Here is a 24150-nt window from a genome sequence, read left to right on the forward strand (position 1 = left end):
ATTGGGTTTAGAAGAATTTTAGAAGTAATTATTCTTCCAGTTTTACTCTTGAAACATGGGGTTAGGAACAATTTCCGCCATTTTATCTACTACCTTTTAAAACGAGAGGTTAGAAAAGTTGCAAACAGGTTAATTTTTTAGAACATGGGGGTTAGAACAAATTTAATGTCAATTTTAAATGCGAAGTTGCAAAGAATTCACTTTTTTAATCAAACATTGGGTTTAGAACAATTTTAGCAAATACACTTGTAATTTTACTTTTTTAAAACATAGTTATTCACATTTTTAACATGGGGGTTAGAACAATTTTAGAAGCAATTCTTGCAATTTTACTCTTAGAACATGGGGGTTAGAGAACAAATTTAATGTCAATTTTTACATGCGAAGTTGCAAACAATTCACTTTTTTAATCAAACATTGGGTTTAAAAAAATTTTAGAAGCAATTATTCTTGCAGTTTTACTCTTAAAACATGGGGTTACGAACAATTTCCGCCAATTTATCTACTACCTTTTAAAACGAGAGATTAGAACAATTTTAAATGAAAAGTTGCAAACAAGCCACTTTTTTTAGAACATGGGGGTTAGAGAACAAATTTAATGTCAATTTTTAAATGCGAAGTTGCAAACAATTCATTTTTTAATTAAACATTTGGGTTAGAACAATTTTAGCAAATATACTTGTAATTGTACTTTTTTAAAACATAGTTATTCACATTTTTAACATGGGGGTTAGAACAATTTTAGAATCAATTATTCTTGCAATTTTATTCTAAAAACATCAGTTTTAGGAGCAATTACTCCCGTTACATGGAATCAGAAAATTTCCACCATTTTCTCTGCAGCATTTTAAAACGTACCGTAACGAACAATTTTAATGGCAAATTTTAAATGTGAATTTGCAAAAAATTCACTTTTTTAGATCATGGGGGTTAGAACAATTTTAGCAGCAAATATACTTGTAATTTTACTTTCTTAAAACATACAGTTAAAAAAATGTCAGGTGGCAAACAATTCACATTTTTTACAACATGGGGGTTAGAACCATTTTAGAATCAGTTATTCTTGCAATTTTACTCTTTCAAAGCATGAGAGGTTAGAACAATTTTAATGGCAATTTTAAAATGCAAGGTCTCAGACAATTCACTTTTTAGGGTTAGAACAATTTTAGCAACAATTATGCTTTTAATTTTACTCTTTCAAGACGTAAGGGTTAGAACAATTTTAGCCATTTTTAGGAACAATTTTAATAGCATGTTGCATGTCCTCCAAGTAATGCCATTCAATTAGAATCTGTTCATTATGGTTTAATTCCAAGTTTAATTAGGGCAGAGGGATCAACAAATTTCTACCTGTTTTGTTTTATTTGAAAATACTGAATTTTGAATAAATACCAGAGTAATTGTGAAGTTCTAGTCAGTTGTACTCATTTATTGGGGTTAAAATCACATTAGCAGCAATTATGTTTCAACTGTAAAACATGTGGTTAGGAACAATTTTGGCCATTTTATTTTCTACATTTCCAAAATATGGGATAAGACACTACTTTAACAGTTATGCTTTACCTTACAACGATCAATGAGTCTCTACTACTCTATTAGTCTCTACTAGTAGCCTTTTCACTGGATGAGATTGCAGTCTACACTCTCGTTGCAGTGGTGGCCTGGAACATGGAGACGTGGTGACTGTTTCTATAGCAAAAGCAAACAAGACACACAGAAAAGACAATGAGAATTCTTTACTTCATACAAAATGATGTCTTAAATCTAATTGCAGCGAAGCGCGAGTTTTATCTTAGTGGATCAATCTTCTAACTTTTTCAGTTTATGCCACGTGGAAAATGCTCAAGATCAAAATTGGGTTTACTCTTCATTAATAAATGGGTTAATTAGCCTAACAAGATGGTTTCCTTTCTTGTGCGGAGGCAGCTTGTGCACAAAACCTCACGAGACTCGTCTGAAAAATTCTGAGTGTTTTCTAAGTAAAGACTTAGATTTTCCCTAGTCCATTTAACTGTTCCTGACGCGTGTTAGTTTATGAGTCACTGCCCTGAATAATTAATGGCGTCCGCCTGTGGAACTCCTCGGAAGAAACGAATTTAACAAGGTGTCTCACAGAACGGATCTTGGATTGCAAAAAAGAATGAATCTGCTCGGAATTCTAGTCATTCAAAGGCAACAATAAATTTGTCTCACAGCAAAAAGTGCGAAAAATGCCGTTCCTTTTTAGGGAGTTTTCTTCCAATCAGATTTTCACTGTTTCGTTAACCGGAGATCCGGGGCGTAACCTAACATTGCATGACGAAATCTTATTTTCCAGTCATATTTTAACCTCGACACGTTTTTCAAGAGCCTTTTTGCCAACTACATTCGATACTAAATTCCAAAACGAAGTATATTGTTTGTCTGTTCAGAATTCTGACTTATTTTCCCATGCTGGTAAGAGTGGACTCTGTTAAGTATACGATACAATGCACTTCAGGTCCCAGAAAACGGCCAATAGGGCCTCAGCTTGCATACGAAAAATAAGGTCGGTTACGTCAGTTACCGGAATTGACCACAATCAAATTCATTTTGTGTTAAGGCGCTGAGCGAGTAAAGTTACAGCACTACTCGTGTTCGTGTTCCACAAATTAATTGCAACTTGATAACGCCCGGTCGCATTTTTGCTTTAACTTCGACAAATGGAGTAAAAAAGAAAGTAAACGGACCGGGCCTACGTCGAGGAAGATGGCTTAAAAGGCTACAAAATGCGTTTTCACATTTGATACTTACAGTCATTACACCTCTCTCGTTGAAACTGTTGAAAGTGGCACGGTTTGGATGCCCTCGGGGGAGATATTTCGTAAGGTCAGAGCAGCAAGTGACGAAATGTTGCAAGCTTCCTCGGCGAGGCAAACGTCGATCTAGAAATGCGCATGTCCGGTTACACGTGCAGGCAAAGGAATTTCAAAATTTGCATAAATGCCCGCCCTACAAAACACATTCTACTCGTATATCGCATGATGCCTTTGCAAATCACAACTGGACCAAATGCGGCGATCGGACGCAACAAATAATTTGAACAGCGTCAAAGAAAATCGTGCGTAACAAATGCTATTCATTCATTCTTAAGTTCGTCTAGGGGAACGTTGAGAGAACGTATCAAAGACTGAACGGCGTGAAGTATGCGCGTTCTTTTATTGCCGAAGTGGGGGCTTTAAATCAAACGAGCCTTTTGTTACTTCTTTTAATTCAATTTGAATTCTCCACACTAAAGACACTCTTGATTCGGGCAAGCTTTTGTTTGTTACATAAGAGACCCCTTGCACCAATACACTGTTTTCAATGGACAAGAAGGGCACAAATTTAAGGACTCATTTCAGAGACGGAGGTCGCTCCGCAAAAGCTTGCCCCGAATCACGAGGTATAGCGCAGTATCTTAAGTCTAGGGAATTTGAATTATGTTGGTGTGCAATCACATGACTCACTGTACCAACGTTTGGTCAAATTAAACTCTTAAACGATCTTTCTCGAACTCCTTGGTATTTTTTTAAAGGCATCCAATAAAAGAAGCACTTGGCGAAGCCAGCAGTCGCAGATAAACGTTTATATGGGATCTAAATAAATATACAGGGCATTTTGCCTACAGTGGAATTATCCTACCGAAAAAGTGAACACATTAAACCTCTCTCTTTGCTAATATTACGAAACTAAGTTCTTCAAGATCCTGATTGAGACACTCCGAGAGAAAAAGCAAAAAACTGCGTGAACGTTTTGGAAAAGTAAAGGAACTGATTATTTTGTACACACGAGCGAATAACAATTAAAAAAATAAAACAAAACAAAAAGGAAATAGGCAAATTCAAATAAATCAAATTAAAAATCAACAAACAGCACACACACCTGACAGAGACTACAGTTACAATACCTTTTATTGACATATTCTTCCCGAAATATGTTGCTGGTGTGGGTCAAGGTCAAGTCGATGAAATAAAAAAGAACAAGACATAAATAAGACAACCAAAATAAGACAACTATTTTAGCCTTATTATTGACCTACCAAAGGTGAGGGCGGAGGCAAAAGAGGCATTTTATTGATACAGAGAAAAACATTAGGGTTCCGTTTTATTTTCCTTCCTTCTGATGGTATATTCTAGAAAGGCCATTAAACATTGCGTGACAAAAGATTAAAATTTTATGGGCCCACCCCTCCCCCACAAAAAAATGTAGCTGTCCCCTTTCAAAAAAAGTGTGCCCCAAATCTGCCCATACCCAAGGTTTACGTTTCCAGCTCCTTGTGCATACTTTCCGAAGATGTACACAAAATATACATGAAGCTAAATGTTAACAGAACGTGCACTTGGTGCTGGTAAATAAACCCCTTCACCATTTTTGGAGCAAAATAATACTGAGTAATCGAAATAAAGGTTTCACAACCTTTAGTTAGTTACATGTACTTTTAATTAAACTGTGTGCTGCTTAAAATAAAAGCTAAACAAAGGATAAGGAAAGACCCATCACCAGTTAGTTAAAGAAATCATTAGACAGATTGTATGTAAAAATAAATGATAAATCATTGAGGGAAAATCACTCTGCCTTCTTCGGACTGCGATAAGACAATGACGTGCGGCACTGTCCTGTGACCAGCACAGACGTCTCAAGACATCATGGCCCAGTTGTACAGGTTGCTTGCGCTTAAGAACATAAGGGAAGATTTTATGTGCTTTTGATGGTGACACACTTAACCCCCACACTGGAAACAGGTGTTTACCTTTTGTTATGACAGGCTAATAGCTTTTATTTATCTGTGATTATAGAGATCAATTGAGAGCTCATAAACTAAGCTTTCCCGTGCAACCGTACTTGAAATGTTCAGCTTCAGAAGTTCAGCGTACCAATCCATTACCAATCAATTTTGTATTGCTATTTTTTCATTTTGGATACACCTTAAAGATATAATTTTTGACATCATAAGTAAAACTGACCAACGCACAAATTTCTAATTAAGAAAAGTTTATGACAAAGAACCAGCTTCTTATTTCCTTCATGAATATGCCACACTCAAAATCGTGCACAAATAAGCATTGGGAAAATGTGGAAGCCATAAAGGGCTCTACGGCACAAGCACAGGAAACACACACCTGCAAATGTTAGTGCATGGTGTTTGATGCAAGGGATGCCTGCAATTTCATCGAAGGCTTTCATAGCTACAATATGCAGCACGTTGGTAAACGTTCCTGGTTTTGCCACATTTTCACCACTATCAGTGATACTGCAATATTTTCAGCAATTTTCCAACCCGTACTCTTGCTTTTTTATGCATGAACATTTGTGCAAGAAACCAATGATGATGAAACATTCGACTGCTAGAGGTTGATCTCAATTTGGTGAGAGATTCCTTGACTCCGACTCACAAGTAGCCATACTGGCAGCACATCTTCCCTGCCCCTTAGAGGTAACTTTGTTGCCGTCAAAGATTTATACAGCTCCAAACTGGTACTTTATAACATAAACAATTTCTGATGTGAATGGAGTAGAACAATTCATCCCTTAGACATCAGATTTTTAAGTTTGAGGTATCAACTTTGATCCCGGGAATTACTGTGAATGTGTTGTTCCTTTTTTTCTGAATTTGGCTCAACAGAAATTGTTCAAAAGGGAAAGAAAGTCAGAAATTTCACTGCACACAATAATTCATCATTTTGCTTCCATTCACGGGTCCAGACGATAATTGTTATAAGGGAAAGGAAGGCTCCAACTTCATAAGTCTGGTTTCAACCCCCCCCCCAAAATGGAAACACAATGCTAATGTGTGTACGGAACCTGATGGCAGCAAGGCTATGACTGATGGGCAGCATATTGTGTGCTATTCTGCACAAAGGCAAGAGCAAGACAGGTGTCAATACACAATATCCTCAGGATAATGGCATGCTTTACCCAGTGATACTTACGTGGGTTATGCACTGATGATGGAGTTAGGAAGGAGGTTTCAATCCGTGCAGAAAACATGCTGGACCCGTGCAATTTGGAGACAAGGGTGCACTTTCAAGAGACATAACATCCATGCAGTTTGAAGCTATTTCGCCACATAGGACCCGTGTTTTCAGTGCTTGTGAGAAAGGACCTCTCGTCGTTTTTTAAAAGAGGTGAAGGAAGGTAGAACGTGAACAAAATTGCAAGACTCAAGCGATGGCGAGCACCCCATATCAGCACCCTCCACATCAGAAACACCGTCACACTGATTAGGCTGCTGGGTTGCATTCCCAGGGCAGGCTTCAGGAAACCTGACAATTCCCAAAGATTACTGTTGTATCAACCTAGAAAAACACAAGCGAAAAGAAGCAAATGTCAGATGCTAGGAAAGTAATCAAACAAGGTCACTTCTGTGACTGTTTACTGCAGTGTGTCAATGGCAAGAATGAAAGCCATAACCACTCAGAATTTGATTCCGACACACGCTAAGACGTAACCTTTTCGTACAAGATTTTCTCAGTCCAAACACTGCATGGTATCTTTGATAAGTGACAGTAGATTGCCTTTGATAAACCTTTGACACACAAATATGTAAGATTTGCTCCAATTTTCTTAATGGCTCAAAGACTGTGGCTTATGATTCATAGCATCGGGTCCTTTTATTTTCCTTTCATACAAAATAATACTGACAGCTTTGAATGGTGCAGTATAACTAACCTCTCCAGGTGATCCGTGGAATGTTTGATTTTCCTGAAGCAAAGCCGAGGAAAACTAGAAAACTCCCTGGATCACCAACAGAGACTGGATTATAACACCTCTCCCACAGATTCTCTTTAAATGTAATTGGTAACTGATTTATATAATAAAAACACAAATAAAAACTACGTCTTTTTGAACAAACAAAAAAACACTTTTCCAAACTACTTCTTCGCAAAATAATTGAACCAAACTCTTGTTGTGCAAGGTCTTTGCAATGCACGTAATTAGCTGTGTGCACCTCGGCATGCATTTGCACACAATGTCACAGGCAATGAGTACAGTTCTTTGGTAACTGTGGGTATAGTACCTCAGTTGAAACAGGTAGAGTTCTTTTGGACGGGAAATGCCAGATAGCAATAAAGTGAAAGCCACGTGACTGGTTCTTGGCCAATCAAGATAGAGAATCTGTGGAGGGTTTTGTCCAACCTTCTGATCGCATCCATCATGGCAAGCATTACCACTTTTTCTCTGCTCGAGTTAGTTGAATATCTGTGCTGTGTTTGCCCGACCCACTTCAGATCATGGATGGCACGTATTCAGTACAACCTATAGAAAAAAGGGTAAAGCATATCTATCAATGGCACTACTCAGTTCAACTTACAGCAGAACTAGTTTTCAATGTCAGAAGATTTCTTGGCCCTTTAGAACAGTACATGATCATTAGTTGTTAGCAAGTAAACTTGATACATGGAATTGATCCAAAAAGAACATGAGCAGGTTACATTATCTCACAAAATTTTGAACATTGAAATATTTTTAGGGTGAACAAAAAATTGTCTTTGAATACAGAATATTTTCTTTGGTACTGAAATAGTTTTAAAAGGGATTTACATTCAGTCACATTGATATTTTGTAAATTCACAATGCAAAGTACTTTGAAAAGGCTGACTTAAAAATAGACTGACTGCAAATTCAAAAGTACATGTAAAGTCTAAAAAATTTTCAATAAATAAACAATGAAACTCGTGAAACAAAAACAACAGATCTTCATACCAGGAGTAACAGGCAGAGGTGGTGTCTTGACAACATCCTTGATAACTGCGCATACATCCGGAACCAGCCCATCTTCCATGATAAAAAAATAATGTAGTATTCTGGAAAAGGGATTGGTTTCCAATAACAATACAAATTTCAGTATTCTAATTCATCCTTTGACATCCAACCACTTCCCCTGCAGAAAATCTGCACAATATGGAACACCATTGCTGAGCCCAAGGACGTGTCTTTCGTGTTCTGTGACGTGCATAATTATGTGGACACTGAGTTTTGATTATTACTGGATTGATATGTTCAAGAAAGCCTCTCTGAGTGTGCCAAATGCAGGCTCTTTACCACTGAATAAATCACAGGTTATACTTGTGACTTTTCGGGTGCTCGATTTTAAGTGAAAAATGGAATTAACCAATCTACACAGTAAAAGTAAATCTAGTTCCCAAAACCTCTCACAAACCAAGTACAACTGTGGTCTATACAAGCATTATTTGATATGTTTCACTTGGACTTCAAGCATTATCCTTACCATATCCGTGTAACTGATGATCAGTTCTTTCAAGGAGCTGCCCTGGAAGAGACAGTGCAATCATTCGCCCATGGAGTCCATGGCACACTGTGAAAGGCACTTTCTTGGGTGAGTTTCTGTCCAAAAAAACAAATTCAAATAAGCTTCTTGTCATGGACTGCATGTCACAGACCAAATAAAAGCACAGGTGCAATGAACCTGAATAATCTTCCAACCACTTTTTATAGCCCATGACAATTAAATTTTAAGAGACAAAAAGTTACACAACTTACCAATGCAACTTTCAACCTGTGCATATATATATGTTCTAGTGTTTTTTTTGAAATTTTATGCAAAGCCGTTGCAAAGTTCACAGTCAACTATTACACAGTTATTTTTGTGTGTTAACCATTTCTTAAGTTTGATCCTTACATGTACACTTGAATCCTTGTCCACATATATAATTTTAATTGTAATTATAATTATATGATTTCTGCCAAAAATATTGACTTTTGAAAAAAAAAGATATATCAGCCTAGATGTACTTTCAATATACAGCTAAAGTAGTTTTTGAATGAGAGTCATTTGAATAATACAGAACAGCCTCACGATAATGAACACAATATAACAATATAACAGCATTCATGCCAAATTCCCTGAAGCCATTACCAGTTACCCACAAATCCATTCCCCATTCAAATGGGGAGCAACCTGCCTCACCCTTTTTTTGGAATGAGGATTTGGGGCAAACATTTCCAACGAAGAAATCGAGTTGAAAAGAGGTAACAAGTTCAGCATACACTGTACGTCCATACACTTCTCAGACTTTGTGTCCAGGCACTGATAAAACATCAGCCAGAGCTGATCAGACAGGGCAACCCCTGTGGCTTATCCCATCAGATATGTCTACATATACAGATAACCTGGCCCTATTTTCATATGTCCTCTTACATGAAGAGACTCAAGACAGTCTGTGTACTTGCACATCCAATCATTTACAGGACAATCTGTAATGCCATTATCAAAGACTTCAGTACATTCAAGCAGAAGAAATAGCCATTGTCATCTTTACCTGATGCAGCCGTTAGGGCAGATACAGGAGAAACTCAAGTTCTTATCCATGAGGCATGTTCCAGCATTCTGTCGGGGTTGTGCTACACATAAACATGCTGTGGTGAAAGAACACAAGACAAGGTGTATTTGAATAGACTCATAGACTCAAGCACACATTAAAGTGGTGAAGGAACACAAGACAATGTGTATTTGAATAGACTCATAGACTCAAGCACACATTAAAGTGGTGAAGGAACACAAGACAATGTGTGTTTGAATAGACTCATAGACTCAAGCACACATTAAAGTGGTGAAGGAACACAAGACAATGTGTATTTGAATAGACTCAAGCACACATTAAAGTGGTGAAGGAACACAAGACAATGTGTGTTTGAATAGACTCATAGACTCAAGCACACATTAAAGTGGTGAAGGAACACAAGACAATGTGTATTTGAATAGACTCATAGACTCAAGCACACATTAAAGTGGTGAAGGAACACAAGACAATGTGTGTTTGAATAGACTCATAGACTCAAGCACACATTAAAGTGGTGAAGGAACACAAGACAATGTGTATTTGAATAGACTCAAGCACACATTAAAGTGGTGAAGGAACACAAGACAATGTGTGTTTGAATAGACTCATAGACTCAAGCACACATTAAAGTGGTGAAGGAACACAAGACAATGTGTATTTGAATAGACTCATAGACTCAAGCACACATTAAAGTGGTGAAGGAACACAAGACAATGTGTGTTTGAATAGACTCATAGACTCAAGCACACATTAAAGTGGTGAAGGAACACAAGACAATGTGTGTTTGAATAGACTCATAGACTCAAGCACACATTAAAGTGGTGAAGGAACACAAGACAATGTGTATTTGAATAGACTCAAGCACACATTAAAGTGGTGAAGGAACACAAGACAATGTGTGTTTGAATAGACTCATAGACTCAAGCACACATTAAAGTGGTGAAGGAACACAAGACAATGTGTATTTGAATAGACTCATAGACTCAAGCACACATTAAAGTGGTGAAGGAACACAAGACAATGTGTGTTTGAATAGACTCATAGACTCAAGCACACATTAAAGTGGTGAAGGAACACAAGGCAATGTGTGTTTGAATAGACTCATAGACTCAAGCACACATTAAATAAACTGTATGAAAAATCAGTCTGAAAATATAATCTAGTTCATGCCTGAAGTGACGGGAGTGTGGAACTGGCTCAGACTATATCTATACACATATGATCCCTCATATTTCTGTTGTAAACCTCCAATGAATATTTATTCGGTCTGAGATCTTTCAAGATACTGAAAGTGTCAGAACATGTATTTTCAAATAAATTCCAACCATCGTCATCCCTACCAAACCCCCCACAACCGGCTGTCACTGACCAAGCCCACAAATCCTCGACTGGGCTCAGTTTAGGTTCACGTATTACCATACTATAAGTACATGTAGTTACATACATGCACATGGGAAGAAAACTGGGCTCAGGTTTAAGGTTCACGTATTACCATACTATAAGTACATGTAGTTACAACATGCACATGGGAAGAAAACTGGGCTCAGGTTTTACTGAGGTTCACGTATTACCATCCTATAAGTACATGTAGTTACATACATGCACATGGGAAGAAAACTGGGCTCAGCGGGTTTTAGGTTGACGTATTACCATACTAGTACATGTAGTTACATACATGCACATGGGAAGAAAACTGGGCTCAGGTTTAAGGTTCACGTATTACCATACTATAAGTACATGTAGTTACATACATGCACATGGGAAGAAAACTGGGCTCAGGTTTTAGGTTGACGTATTACCATACTATAAGAACATGTAGTTACATACATGCACATGGGGAGAGAAAACTGGGCTCAGGTTTTGAGGTTCACGTATTACCATACTATAAGAACATGTACTGTAGTTACATACATGCACATGGGAAGAAAACTGGGCTCAGGTTTTAGGTTCACATATTACCATACTATAAGTACATGTAGTTAAATTACATGCACATGGGGAGAGAAAACTGTAATGGTAGTATTTGGAATAGTTACAGTAATAAGGAGGTCAGACAAGAAGTCAAAGCCTGTACTGGGTCTACTTACAGAAAAAAAAAGATTTTATTTTATACAAATCATATTTAAGTGAATAGGAATATTAAGGAGTGGATGTTAAAATACAAAATTAATGAACTTGCAATCTGATAATATCAATAAATTACCGGCAGTGATGTTTAAAAGTGTTATTGACAACTCAGCTTGACATTACATGTACATCCTCCTCGTTACCAGTAACATCAATTGCATACTTGTTTTATAATTCCTTTGCATGCTACACTTGACGCCAATGGACAGAATGATCAACTTCAGTTCTATAGTACGATAGGGGTCCCTGGTATCTACAATTCTGGACAGACTTGTTGGGACACTTGGCAATAGCCATACAATCTCCAGCCCCCTCTCCCACTCCCCCGATCAATGTTGTCCAGCTGGAACACAGACCGTGCGCACACACCCAACACTGAAAAGGGGGTCTGGAGGCCAACCGAGATTTGTCCAGGATTGTAGCAGTTGAAGATGTGGCAAACTTGAAACTATGTTGAGATGAAGCTTGTTTGATGACCTAGTGTCATAACTATGGGTTTCATTATTCGTTACAAAAGAAACTTTTACATTCGGAGGCAGAGACTGTTTTAAAATTATACATTAGAGCACACAAATGCCATTTATAAAGATAATGTACAGATAAAATTGAATTTAACAATACGGTTTTCAGATGCTGGTTGGCCGAAACCCCCTTTGGGACCCGGGGAGAGAGGGTGCTTAATCTAACAGTGCAAGACTGACTAATAATGTTGTTGATTGGCCGGAAGGCTGGCTAACAACCAATTTAGGTCAGTTTGCCTGACCCCACGGACCACCGTCCTGGCCCACAAGTTAAGGGAAGGCCTCCACAGAGATTCCCACAAAACCGATGTTCGGTACCCAGTCACAGCAGACCTCCTGTTGATGAGATAGTGGGGGGCCTAGCATCCTCAGAATTTGAGGCCGCTCTTTTTAACGCAGCATTTCAGCTAGACTTGTTTGGCTTTCTGCGGGTGGGGGAATTTACAGTCCCGTCCAAATCTAGTGATTGTTCCCGCATAGTGGCCTTATGTGATATTCAGTTTGAAAATGCGGCCAGTTCAATTATGATCGTAACCCTAAGATTTTCCAAAACAGACCAAAAGGAAGGCAAAATGGAAAAGTAAGGCTTCATACTGACTGAAACAGTCTGATTGTAAGGCTGGGACAATATGGCAGAGACCATCCAATGTAATAGGACGGCTGTTACACTGCCAACAGCCATGCAATAAGCATTTGAAAACAAAGTGTTGGGTTATATCCGAAAATTATACAAGCCTGATGTGGAAGCAATACCAGATACATACAAAACCTATGGTAGTGAGAGAATAATTATTGACGGACAAAATGCAAGAAACTGTACCAGCTGTTGAAGTGAAGGGTGAAAACCAACACAATTAAGGCCATGGCGCAAACTGAACTATGGGAAACTGCCAAGTACGCTGATAAACTGAATGAGTATGGGGGAGGCAACAGAATCTAATAAAAGACCAAGAACTTCTAGCTGAAGTTGTTCCAAAGGTCTGCAGGCTGGGAGTACCATTGAGGTCTGCTCCTGGTGCTAGCTGCCAGAATCTGTACATCTGAAAGCGAGAGAGAGCATTGGCGATGCCGTTATCAATACCAGGAACATGACGCACCTTGAAATGAATATTCAGATCCAAACAACGGATCACAAGCGAACAGACCCATTTCATAATCCTAGGGCAGGGACAAGTTTGAAGATTGATTTGTGGCCAAAACTACTGCATTATCTGTCCAGAAAACCACGCATCTACATCTATTTCTCAAATCTGGTCCCCACAAGCGCTGCGCCAGCACAATGGGAAAAAGTTCAAGGAAAGCAATAGAAAACTGCAGGGAACGGATTGACAAGGGCCATCTGCCCTGAGTCCAATGACCATGAAAAAATGCACCAAAACCTATACCGGCTGAAGCATCGGTGTACAACCGTAAGGTGTGACTGGACTGCCACACTTGGGGAGGAAACATGACCGAGCCATTGAAATGGACCAAGAACTGTTGCCATGCCAACAGATTGGTTTATGCCCCAGAAGAAAAGCGGATACGATGATGTGGCTTCTAAACGCTGCAGGTTACATGTACATGTAAATCAAACAAATGCACAGCCTTGGCAAACAGCTTTACAGTTGAAATTTAAACCTCTTAGCAAAGACTGCAGGTCCCTGAGAATAATTTTTGGTTTAGATAATGCATTATCTAATTTCTCTACTATGGACGTGATTTTCACGGGTAGAACTTGAATTGTCTGAGCAATAGGGTCAATTGCCAGCCCTAGGAAAGTGATGATATTAGCTGGTCCAACCGTTCTGTCTGACACAGAAGGGAACTCCAAACTCCTTACACACGACCATAAAAGAACTGAGAGCACGAGCGCAGTCACTGGAATTGGCACTTCTCACAAAAAGGAAATTGTCGAGGTAGTGAATGTATCATCAGCCATTGCCACTTTGCGGGTACAGTACATTCCTTGAAATGTGCTAAAATGTTCGAATGTCACACACGACATGGAGCAACCCATGGGCATACATTTGTTGCAGTACGGGTAGTGTGACCCATCGGAGAAGAAGCCTAACAGGTTGAAATCATCTGGGTGAACTGGCAGCGAGTAAAAAGCCGACTTAATGTCAGATTTAGCCATAAGGGCACCAGTGCCTAAACTTAAGACCAACCCTATTGCGTCATCAAAACTCGAGTAATTAACAATGGTAAGAGACGGGTCAATGTGATCATTAACGGAATTGCCCAACGGGGAGCAAAGATTGTGTATCCAGCGAAATTCACCCGGTGTTTGCTTAGGAACCAGACCGACTGGAGAAAAGGGCAAGTCTGGCAATGGGGGGGCTAGAAAAAGGACCAGCAATGCGGCCCAACTGAATCTACATTTATAAAGCGCCCAATCCATCAGGCTGCTCCCACGCGCTGTACATCAAAATATAGATAAATAAATATAACCTACATGTACCATAATCAAAATCAATACTAAGAAACTGAAAATGCTTGTTAAAAAGGTGCGTCTTCAGCCCGGTCTTAAAACTCTCCACATTCCTAGACATTCTAAGATGAACTTCAAGCTGGTTCCAGAGACCGGGACCAGCCACAGAAAACATCCTCTCGCCAGCAGAAGACAGCCTAGTTTTTGGAAGAGTAAGCCTAGGCGAGTCCAGTGCGGAATCGACTAGAAATCCTTACATCAAGCAAATCACTTAAATAACTTGGAGCACTGTTGTGGAGACATTTAAAGATCCTTAGACACACCTTAAAAATTACCCTATGATATTTTACTGGCAACCAATGTAGTTGCATCAGCGCAGGAGTGATGTGGTCAAATTTCTAGCCATTAGTGAGTAACCTTGCTGCAGCATTCTGGACTCTCTGCAAAGGAGCAAGGGCTGACGCTAAGTAACCTATTAAAACAGAGTTACAATAGTTTATGAGAGACGTAACAAGTGCATGAATAATATGCTCCGTGGCTGATTGACCCAAACAACATTTAATTTTGCTTATATTGTTCAGGTGTTACATTGCAGAGAGATATTCTTGATGTGGGATTGCATATTCATTTTGTTGTCAAAAATCACACCCAGACTCTTGACTTCAGAGACTGCGGTAATATTGTGATTACTAATTATTCACAAGAGTTCTGGGAATTTTGCTAAACGACATATGCGATCCAATGATAAGCAGATCTGTCTTATCATTATTTAGCTTCAAAAAGTTAATCGCCATCCAACATTTGATGTCGTCACAGCATTTTTCCCAAACTGGCACTTGTTGCTGTATGTTACTGGCAGTTGGCTGTGCTGACAAATACAACTGAGTGTCATCTGCATAAAAATGACAGCTCAGTCCATGATGCCTGATAACATCCCCTAATGGCAACATATACACATTGAATAAAAGTGGTCTGAGTACAGAGCCCTGGGGGACACCATACTTAAGTGTATAGGTATCACTCATGGTTCCAACATCCAATCCACTCCGACCATCAGGTGATAAAGACCAAATCTGAACTCTTTGTAAACGGTCTCTAAGGTAAGAAGAAAACCAATCAAAGGTATTTTGTGAGACTCCTACATGTGTCCTTAATCGATGAAGCAAAATGTCATGATCAAGCGTATCAAACACACCACTTAAATCAAGAAATACCAGAATGGAGACTTTGCCCTCATCTATATTTTTCAAAATATCATTTTGAATGCGGGCAAGAGCCGTTTCCGTCCCATGGTGGCACTTGTATGCCGATTGAAAAGGTTCATGCAACATAAACCTGGTCATATGATTTGTAAGCTGTTGCGCAACCACCTTCTCAAGAACCTTGGAGACAAATGGTACATTGGCAACTGGCCGATACTTCTTAAGCAGCTCGGCTTGATCAGCCTTGAGGTTCCGAGATTTTGGAATGGGACTAACATAGACATCTTAAAATCATTTGGAAAAACTGCAAGCTTAATAGAAGAATTAACAAGAGATGTAATTATTGGGCAGATTTCAGGCAGACAGCATTTTAAAAGTGCAGTCGGTATCAGGTCAGTACCACAAGTTTTTGGAGGACACTTGCACAAGTGGAGGAGCCTAAATTAAGCTTACATCCTTCAGGAAGAATTGGATCTTGAATATCAAAATCTCCTTGACCCACACTACTCATACGTTGTAAGTTGCTGATCTTATCTTGAAAGAAATTTGCGAATCAATTTGCCAATTCGACTTCAGACTTATGAGTAGGAAATGTAGGAACTGACTTACGGCATAACAAATTATCAATCACACAAAAAATCTGATGACAATCACCCCTGCTCTCACGGATTAAGGTTTGATGATAATGCACTTTCGCATCCTTGATCATCAACACAACGCGATTATATTGCATTTTTTATATCTCCCAGTCAACAGTGAGTCGAGTAAATCGCCAACGAGGCTCCAGTTTTTTACGCTTAATTTTCTCCTTCCTAATGGTCTCAGTAAACCATGGTGTATTCGACCGTATAGTAAGAACCTTTGATTGAACAGGAGCATGCTTGTTAAGAACCATCCTGAATTCCAAATTGTAAAAAGCTGTGAATACGTTGGGGTCGGGTAATGAAGTTTTGTCCAAAAACTTTGAAAATGCAGAACAAAGAATGTCTCTACGAAAATGTTCACAGTCTATGTTTTTTAGCCTCCTAAATGCCACAGATCTCTGCGGTCTCACAGGCTTACTGATTTCTAAAGAACACATTATCAGTGAATGATCAGAAATAGCAGGATCAAAACATCTACAGATTTGATAATGTCCATAGATGGACAAGTAATAACAAGATCCAAAACATGACCTTTAATATGGGTTGGGGATACTACATGTTGAATCAAATTGCAAGACTCGAGAAAATTCATAAAACAAATCCTATCATTTGCTTGAGGCTGATCCATGTGAATATTAAAGTCTCCAACTATCACAAAATCAGATGATTTTGACATGAACTGTTCAAAGACTTGAGAAAAATCAGATAAGAAGGTAGTGATTGCTACATTTGGAGCCAATAAACAACCATCAACAAGAAACGTTTATCATGACAGTCGACATTGACCACAATGTGCTCAAAAGATGTTCCAGCTGCAGTAGATGGAGTGGCATGTATTCTCATTCCGGACTCATACAATACTCCTACACCACCATCAGCTCTACCTTGACGAAATTTATAGAGAAACTGGTAATCGTCAGATGTTAACTGTGACACCGTAGTAATGTCTCCTTCTTTAATCCATGTCTCAGTATTAACAGCAAGCACATCAATGTCTTGATCAGCCAGCAATTCAAGAATGCCAGTTGTTTTGTTACACACAGATCTCGCATTCAAACTACAAACCCGCAAATTTCTTCTGGATGGAGTGCAACTCGAAGCTGATGCCAGTTTAATCGAAATTAAATTACCTGTCTGGGGTGGTCCGCAATATGACAAATGCCATGAATTGAATTGCCTAGGCGTTACAATAACCAGATTTATCTGTTTATTTAGGTTAATTGATCTAGGTTTCAAAGAAATAGTTTATAAAGTCTATTTCTCTTTCTTTTAGATTTTAGTAGGCCTTTAGTGATCTAGGGATTTTTAGGTAGTTTATTATTATGTCTACACTTTGTATAAGGCATGCATTAATCAATGAGATGAGTTTACTTATTTGGAAGAGAATTGTGAATACTGCAAATTTACTCCATCACCAGCAGCAACCGAATCGCAGTCAACTTAACTAATTCATCTTTCAGTACAGCAACATGTTCGGCTGAAGTACGGTATTTCTTTTCAATGTGTACATGTACATGTAGGTTTCTGCTTAGTTTAAGCAAAGTCAAAGCCAAAGAGAATAACTGGAAGGTGATCACTGAAGTCCAATAGAACAATGAAAGTGGAGGATGGTTCAGTGTAATTTTTGAAGACATCATCAATCAATGTTGCTGATTTGTGAGTTATTCTAGTTGGTTTATCAATTGTAGAGCAGAAAAAAATGAGTATGTAAAAAGCTTTGTCATCATTAGTTAAAACTTGAGTTTCACAATAAAGAAGATCAATGCTAAAGTCCCCCGTCGACCAGCATTTAATCGATTCGGCTGAACATTTTTCCACCACCAAAGCACCTGTGATTCTCTGCATAGGTTCTTCCTCTGGCTTCAAACTGGGTAAAGGGGATGGGCCATGTAGGGTTAAATTGACGTTATATGATATTCTTCAACCGTCTTATAAACAGTAAGTTGGATTAAACCCAAAAATGTTTTGATGATGCATACCATAGACAGGTTTTCCACTTACTATAACACCAAGTTACCGGGATTTAACTCGGATTAACCTGGATTTTGGAATCCAGGGTGTGAAAGTGTGGATCCGTTCTCAGTTAACTAGTCACTTGGACTCAACTGGTTAGCTCCTCCCATCCATCCTAATTCAAGAGTACTTTTCCATATGAAGTATACAAAAGCTTCTGGAACTTTCATTGGCCACTCTTATTCCCAGATGGACAAACTACGCTAGAGGGAGATGTACAGATACAGGAAATCCCAGTATTTTAGCGGCAGGGGTATTAATGAACAATTCATTAGCCAGATAACCAGGAGTGCTATACTTGTAATCAGATTGCAGTTTGGATGATGTATGAAGTGCAGATAAATGGTCTTAGCCAGACCAAATTCCTCAAAAGCCGATTGAGAGAATTATGGAAGGGTGGTATCTACCAGGGCGTTTGCCAAATTGCCAGGATAACAAATGTGCAGTCAGATAGAAGCTGCAATATGTCAGGGCATTTGTGTATGATTTGTGAGCAAATATTGTCCAAAGAGGACTAAGTCCTGTGCTCATTATTTAAATTATGGACTTAAATACATTTCTAACAGTCGTTATCTTTAATTTTCAGGTAATATTTCAGAGAGGGCTATGGGTACATAAGGACATGAGATGAAACAGGATGGCAACTTATAATCTGGGCTACCAGACGTAGACGCAGAGCTGAGTCTACTCTTAAGCAGTATGGAGAAGCTTTTCAAAGTTTGTGTACATGGCAAATGAAACTACAAGTAGAGCCCAACTACTTATCCCTGTACATAAGTCATACTTGTAATACTAATTAAGATGTACAATTATTACTGTACAGACTTACATGTGTATCAGTTTATCATCTTCTGTTACTATGTGTTTAGTCGCATTTACAGGTTTCCTCCAATTTGATGAGCTTTGACATATTAAAACAAGCCATTTGACTTTGATCATATTTATGTTTCGATTTTCATTCCATCCAGTAAAATGGATATTTACAGAAGTGGTAGCCATGACGTAATCGCCACACTTTCTCTTTCCATCTCTCTGGTAGGGATGCTAGAGAAATATCTGAAATTAGCTCAGTTGCCCAACAAAGATTCCTATATAGGCTATTCAGAAACTTAACAGCTATAAAACGAGGTTACAAGTTACCGTGCAAAGGATTAATCAACCAATGTATCCTTCCAGAGTTTGTGGGGTCATGATGGAGGTACTCAAGCCAATAGTTGGTGATGTCTCCAAATACTGTGTTCACAGTTTAAGATCAGGAGGTGCTATAGAGGCTGCCACAGCAGGTGTTGAAGGCAGGCTGTTTAATAGGCACGGGACATGGAGGTCTCAGTCAGCCAAAGGTGGCTTTGTGAAAGAAGACTTCTCTAAGTCTAAAGCCATGTTCCTATTGGACTTTATTTGGTCAACTTACCACAACTTTCCTGTAGAATTACAAAATTAAATCCAAAGGAAACACATGGTAAATTAATGTCCCCATCAACTTACCGCAATCGTGATATAAAAATAGCAGGCCGAAAAGGGGCGCGAAAGATTTCTGCGCAGATATAGTAAGTTAGAAGGGGCACAAAAAAGTCCACTGGGAATAGTTCCCATACAATGTAGATTGACCATGACCACGCTGAACCTACGAACCAGACTACTGCCTACACAGAGATTGTAACGGTGCCCCGTACTAAAGTTGTTATTCTTGATGTTTTAAAGTTTTACTTTCCCACCAAGTCTTCCCCAGGGTACTTTATGCTGCACAGCATAACACATGCCCGAGACAGGTTTTTGTTCATTGTTTGGTCATGGTAGGTCTTTTTACATGTTTCTTTTGTATACCTAGCGTTACGTTGCACCAGAAACACTCCCAGGATCACTTTGTTTGGGGCAGTTGGATTTTGAAACCCTGAGAATGGGAGGTGTATGAGGAAAATGGGTGCAGAAACAGGTTGGGGAGTGTTGCGTTGGGTTATGCTACCACCATAGCCAACAGGTGTGTAGAATCTGCCACCGCAGATTACAAGTAAAAGGGTAGACATAAGAGATACCCAACTAGATTGTACCACAAGTTATTTTTCTCCTGTGACGACATCTCTGACCAGTCTTCACGGAAGTTATGCCTGAAGCTACATATAGAGCCAAATGCCTTGATGGAATTACCTTAAGTTCAATTCTTTAAAGTTTGTTCATTGTCCTAGTCATTGTTGATGTAATACGCATTTATTGGAATATTGTATTTTAAACACTATTTGATGTTTATTCTAGGCCAAATCTATTCGCAAGATGTGTTCCGATACATTATATTTGTAGATAACCTGTTTGGAGGGTACAGACCTACATGTACAATAGCAGCGAGCCAATATGAGCTGAGTTGCTGAGTTAACGTGATCAAAGTAGTAACGAAACTGTCCGTTGTTTGAATTATTTTGAATTGATTGGAGTGAGTTTTCTGAGAGATATTGATTTGCTTCCGATAGTTTTTATTTACTTTGCAAGTGTCTTGAAGTCTTTAAGTTGATTTGGTTTACATTTCTGTTTAATTAAGTTTGAGCTTAATTAAAATGTAATTTCTAGACCATACATCCGTGTAATGTACATGTAGCAGTACGTCACTACGTAAGCTTATTCATTACTGCTCAATCAATTTATTACAAACCTGAACCAGTTAGTGCTTTATCATCAATCCATTTAAGTGTTGGCTCCATGTACTAAGGTCCACCACTGTGTAATTTTACCACTTTTTTCTCAATACTGGAACAGTTTTTCTAAATTGCAGTTTCTCAGCTAGATCTCAAAAAGCAGTAAATTCATTCTAATCTGCAATGAGGATATTTTCTTTGAACCCATTGGTTTTTACTGGGATTACTTTAATTGCTAGAAAGGTCAATCCCTAACTTAAAACTTGAGCACACCCACCACCATGGGTAACAACACCCCATAGAAAACCCTGACATCAGCAAAACCCTGCTGAACACCACCTTTCTGCAGGGTATCCTACCAAACACCATACATGTACCAGTATGCAAAAACCCTCTATGGTATTAGGTACACCACATATGTTATTTCACACAAAATATTGCCAACTGTAAAGCTCTGCTAATTGTATAAGGCCAGCAAGAGCTGATTGCAATGCAAGTACATGTTACCAATTAGAGTGAAATGTTTATTACCAAAGTATTAACTGGGCACTGAGTAAAATATTTTGGTTGGATCTGCAAACAAATTAATGGTATGTAGACAAAACAAAGTAGTTATATGGCAATAGAGCTTGACAGGGGCTGCCAAGACAACAACAGGCCAAAAGTCAAAAATGAATTTAAAACAAGTTCAGTGTTTTGTCCTCTCCTCTACAGTGAATACAAGTAGAAAGTGCCATAACTCAAGGTACAGGAACATACATGTGCCTTGTATTTCTCATTGAAGTAAGGTTACAATTTTGAGTTTTGTACAATTCAAGAAAAAACAGTGACTTTAGACATTGTTATTCTGACATGAAACTAAACCTGAAACTAACCAATACGAAATGAGGTCTTACTTCCACAGTCATACAGCACATGTAGACAGGTATTTAGAGTCAGGATTTGAAAAGTGGTAAATACCAAGTTGAAAAATAGTAGAATATTTTCAAAATTAACAATAGCTTCATTTGGCTTCCCTTTAATCAGATATAAGTACATGTACATGGTGTGAATTGGAATGCAGTGAGTATGCAACAAATAAACATCACTGTGCACATGTATGCATGCATGTATTACAGCGACAAACGTGTAAAACTTTCCTGAGACAAGAAAAAAATGGCCTGATAGAAACTCACCCCTTTACTGCCTTAATGAATTTCCTGCTCCATCAGTCAACCGTTCATCAGTACACCCCGTCAACCTAAATGGTGTCCTTTTGTGACCACCAGATGAGTGGCAAAGTGAAATGGGTGGGCATGGTCTATCTGCTGGCTCCCTCCCAAGACAGCACAATGGTGTCAGTAGACCAGCACAGATAGATGCGTACTCACTGTAGTCCTGAAATGCAACAAAAGAAAAACAACTTTAAACAACTGATTGTGGATGATTAACACATGCATGTACATGTACCCTGTATTCAACCAAAAGGCTAATGTACCGTTATCCCCTTACTTCTCCAGAAACCCAACATTTCAGTCAAGAAGTTTATTAAAGGAAATACCAGTAATTTCCATATATAAAACTTCACCAAAGTCATCAAATAAAGAACACACCCATTTATGATGAATATATACCAAAGAAAGTGTGAGTGACCGGGTAAGAATTACAACATATTTGGTTTCTTCGAGAATAAAGGGCTGAATGTACAGCTGTGAATGGGTGGAGGAATGTGTAGTGGAAGTTTCAATGATGCATGTAGCATACCCTTGTGGGGGTGCACAGGGTATAGGAGATTCACTTCACATTGGTCTGGCGCAGGCTAGACACACTTTTATTTTTTTGATCTTTTTTATACAAATTTGGATCCTTCTACTTCCATTGTTGCTATCTGTTTCACCCAAATTTCATTCACAAATATACCAGTACTATGCATTATTTGTTATTTTATAGGCAAGTCAAAAACTTGGCTCAAACTGCAGTAGACAAGTTAGGTGATGACAACCCTTCCTTGTCGCTCGTAAAAGCAACACTGTCCAGTACTATCAACAAGAGACAGAAGTTGATTCATGTGGCTGATTCCAGCATGTACGGTTGAGCCATGGTTACGGAGTATGAGGAGCATCAACTGGCTGCATACCAAGATGATGACAAGATTACCCTTGCAGAAAATCAAGCTGCCAGAAAGATTAAGCAGAAGAGGGCAGCAGAGGCAGCAGTCTGGCAGGCTAAGAGGTTAAGAGCTCTTATGAACGTCCTGCTTCCACTTTTCATCCCTCTGAGCAGTCCCAACATTACGGTGCTCAGGTCACCATGCCTCAAGTTTTGGAGGGGCGTGTTTCGTGTGAAGGAGCTCTCTCATGGAAGGCCACCTGCTCCAAGCATAAAGTGGATGTGCAAGCTCAAACCAGTTAAGTTACATGTAAGTTCAATTCTGATGTTGAGTTGTATTCTGATAGTATTAATTAATCTGATGTTGTTGACAGTTACTATGCATATGAAGAAAACCCACCTAAAGTATTACAATTAAAAAGTTGCAAGGCTTAATTCTAGATACCATAAGCCAGGTTGTGAAACAGTAGATGCTTCCACTGTAGACTGGAAAAAAGAAAACAATTGGGTTATACCCCCAATCGCCTTGACACCTAGAGGTATCAAGCTCATGGAAAGTACCAAGGCCATTGGCACTTTGATTAACCCATGCTGGTTTTTGGCATCATACTGGCCGATCTTATGTCCAGATAGTTATAATCTAGGGAAATCATTACAACTAGCATATGAAATTAATAGAAACTGGCCGATATTTGTCCCGGAAGACGTGGCAATGTTAAGTTAATAGAATATTACTCAAAGCGAAATTTAAAATACCATACATGTACATGTAATAATGACGTTTTGTTTTGTTTTTGTGCAGACCATATGCAGCAATGACATTTGGGCTTCAAGTATGGAAGAGGAATCACCAGAATTGAGGCATTTAGCAGCTCAGCTTCTGAGTGTAATGCTGGACTTAAGGGAGGAATAGGGAAGCTGTACTCGGGAGCTTTCTTTCAGTGGTCAGATTGGGCTAGGGGTCTTGGAAAAAGCACATAAGCACAGACCCCTTTGAATATACATCTATATTTCACTTGCTTAAGTAAAAAGTGTAATTCCCCAGCACCAATTGTTAAAGCTGTAACATCCACAACTTGGGCCCACAAAATAGCCGTAATTGATGATCCCATGGTATTTCATTTGTAAAGATTACTTTAGAAGGCCTTAAACGATGGCTCTCTAAACCAATTGAAACGAAAAGGCTAGTACCTTGCTTCAGTTCTGAAGGAAATTA

The 24150-nt window shown here is 38.8% G+C and overlaps 2 protein-coding genes across 11 annotated transcripts in view; one reads left to right on the top strand and one right to left on the bottom strand.

Moving 5' to 3' along the window:
* Positions 1 to 665: 665 nt before the first annotated feature.
* The window catches only part of LOC147800202 (uncharacterized), a 111981-nt gene continuing 88496 nt past the window's right edge, over positions 666 to 24150 (bottom strand). For 6 of the 10 annotated variants that reach the window (XR_015424306.1, XR_015424305.1, XR_015424304.1 and 3 more), the window contains 8 exons: positions 22022 to 22223; positions 9282 to 9378; positions 8231 to 8346; positions 7705 to 7805; positions 7170 to 7257; positions 3908 to 6296; positions 2773 to 2903; positions 666 to 1689 (listed from right to left, as the gene is read on the bottom strand). Coding sequence is in view for 3 of the 10 variants with exons in the window: in XM_087132844.1 (XP_086988970.1) it covers positions 1618 to 1689; positions 2773 to 2903; positions 3908 to 3940; positions 5931 to 5988 (294 nt within the window). In the remaining 7 variants the exon portion in view is untranslated. Of the gene's footprint in view, positions 1690 to 2772; positions 2904 to 3907; positions 6297 to 7137; positions 7258 to 7704; positions 7806 to 8230; positions 8347 to 9281; positions 9379 to 22021; positions 22224 to 24150 lie in introns of those variants that run through there. The other 4 variants (XM_087132844.1, XR_015424307.1, XM_087132845.1 and 1 more) reach the window with 4 other exon arrangements.
* Positions 22615 to 24038, top strand: LOC147800203 (uncharacterized). Its single transcript, XM_087132846.1, has 2 exons — positions 22615 to 23244; positions 23737 to 24038. The coding sequence occupies exons 1-2, from the start codon at positions 22924 to 22926 to the stop codon at positions 23845 to 23847; spliced, it is 432 nt and encodes a 143-aa protein (XP_086988972.1). The 5' UTR covers positions 22615 to 22923; the 3' UTR covers positions 23848 to 24038.

This window comes from Acanthaster planci, linkage group LG02 (assembly GCF_054643075.1).
Source record: "Acanthaster planci isolate LZ-2023a linkage group LG02, COTS_SCS, whole genome shotgun sequence".
Lineage (NCBI taxonomy): Eukaryota > Metazoa > Echinodermata > Asteroidea > Valvatida > Acanthasteridae > Acanthaster > Acanthaster planci.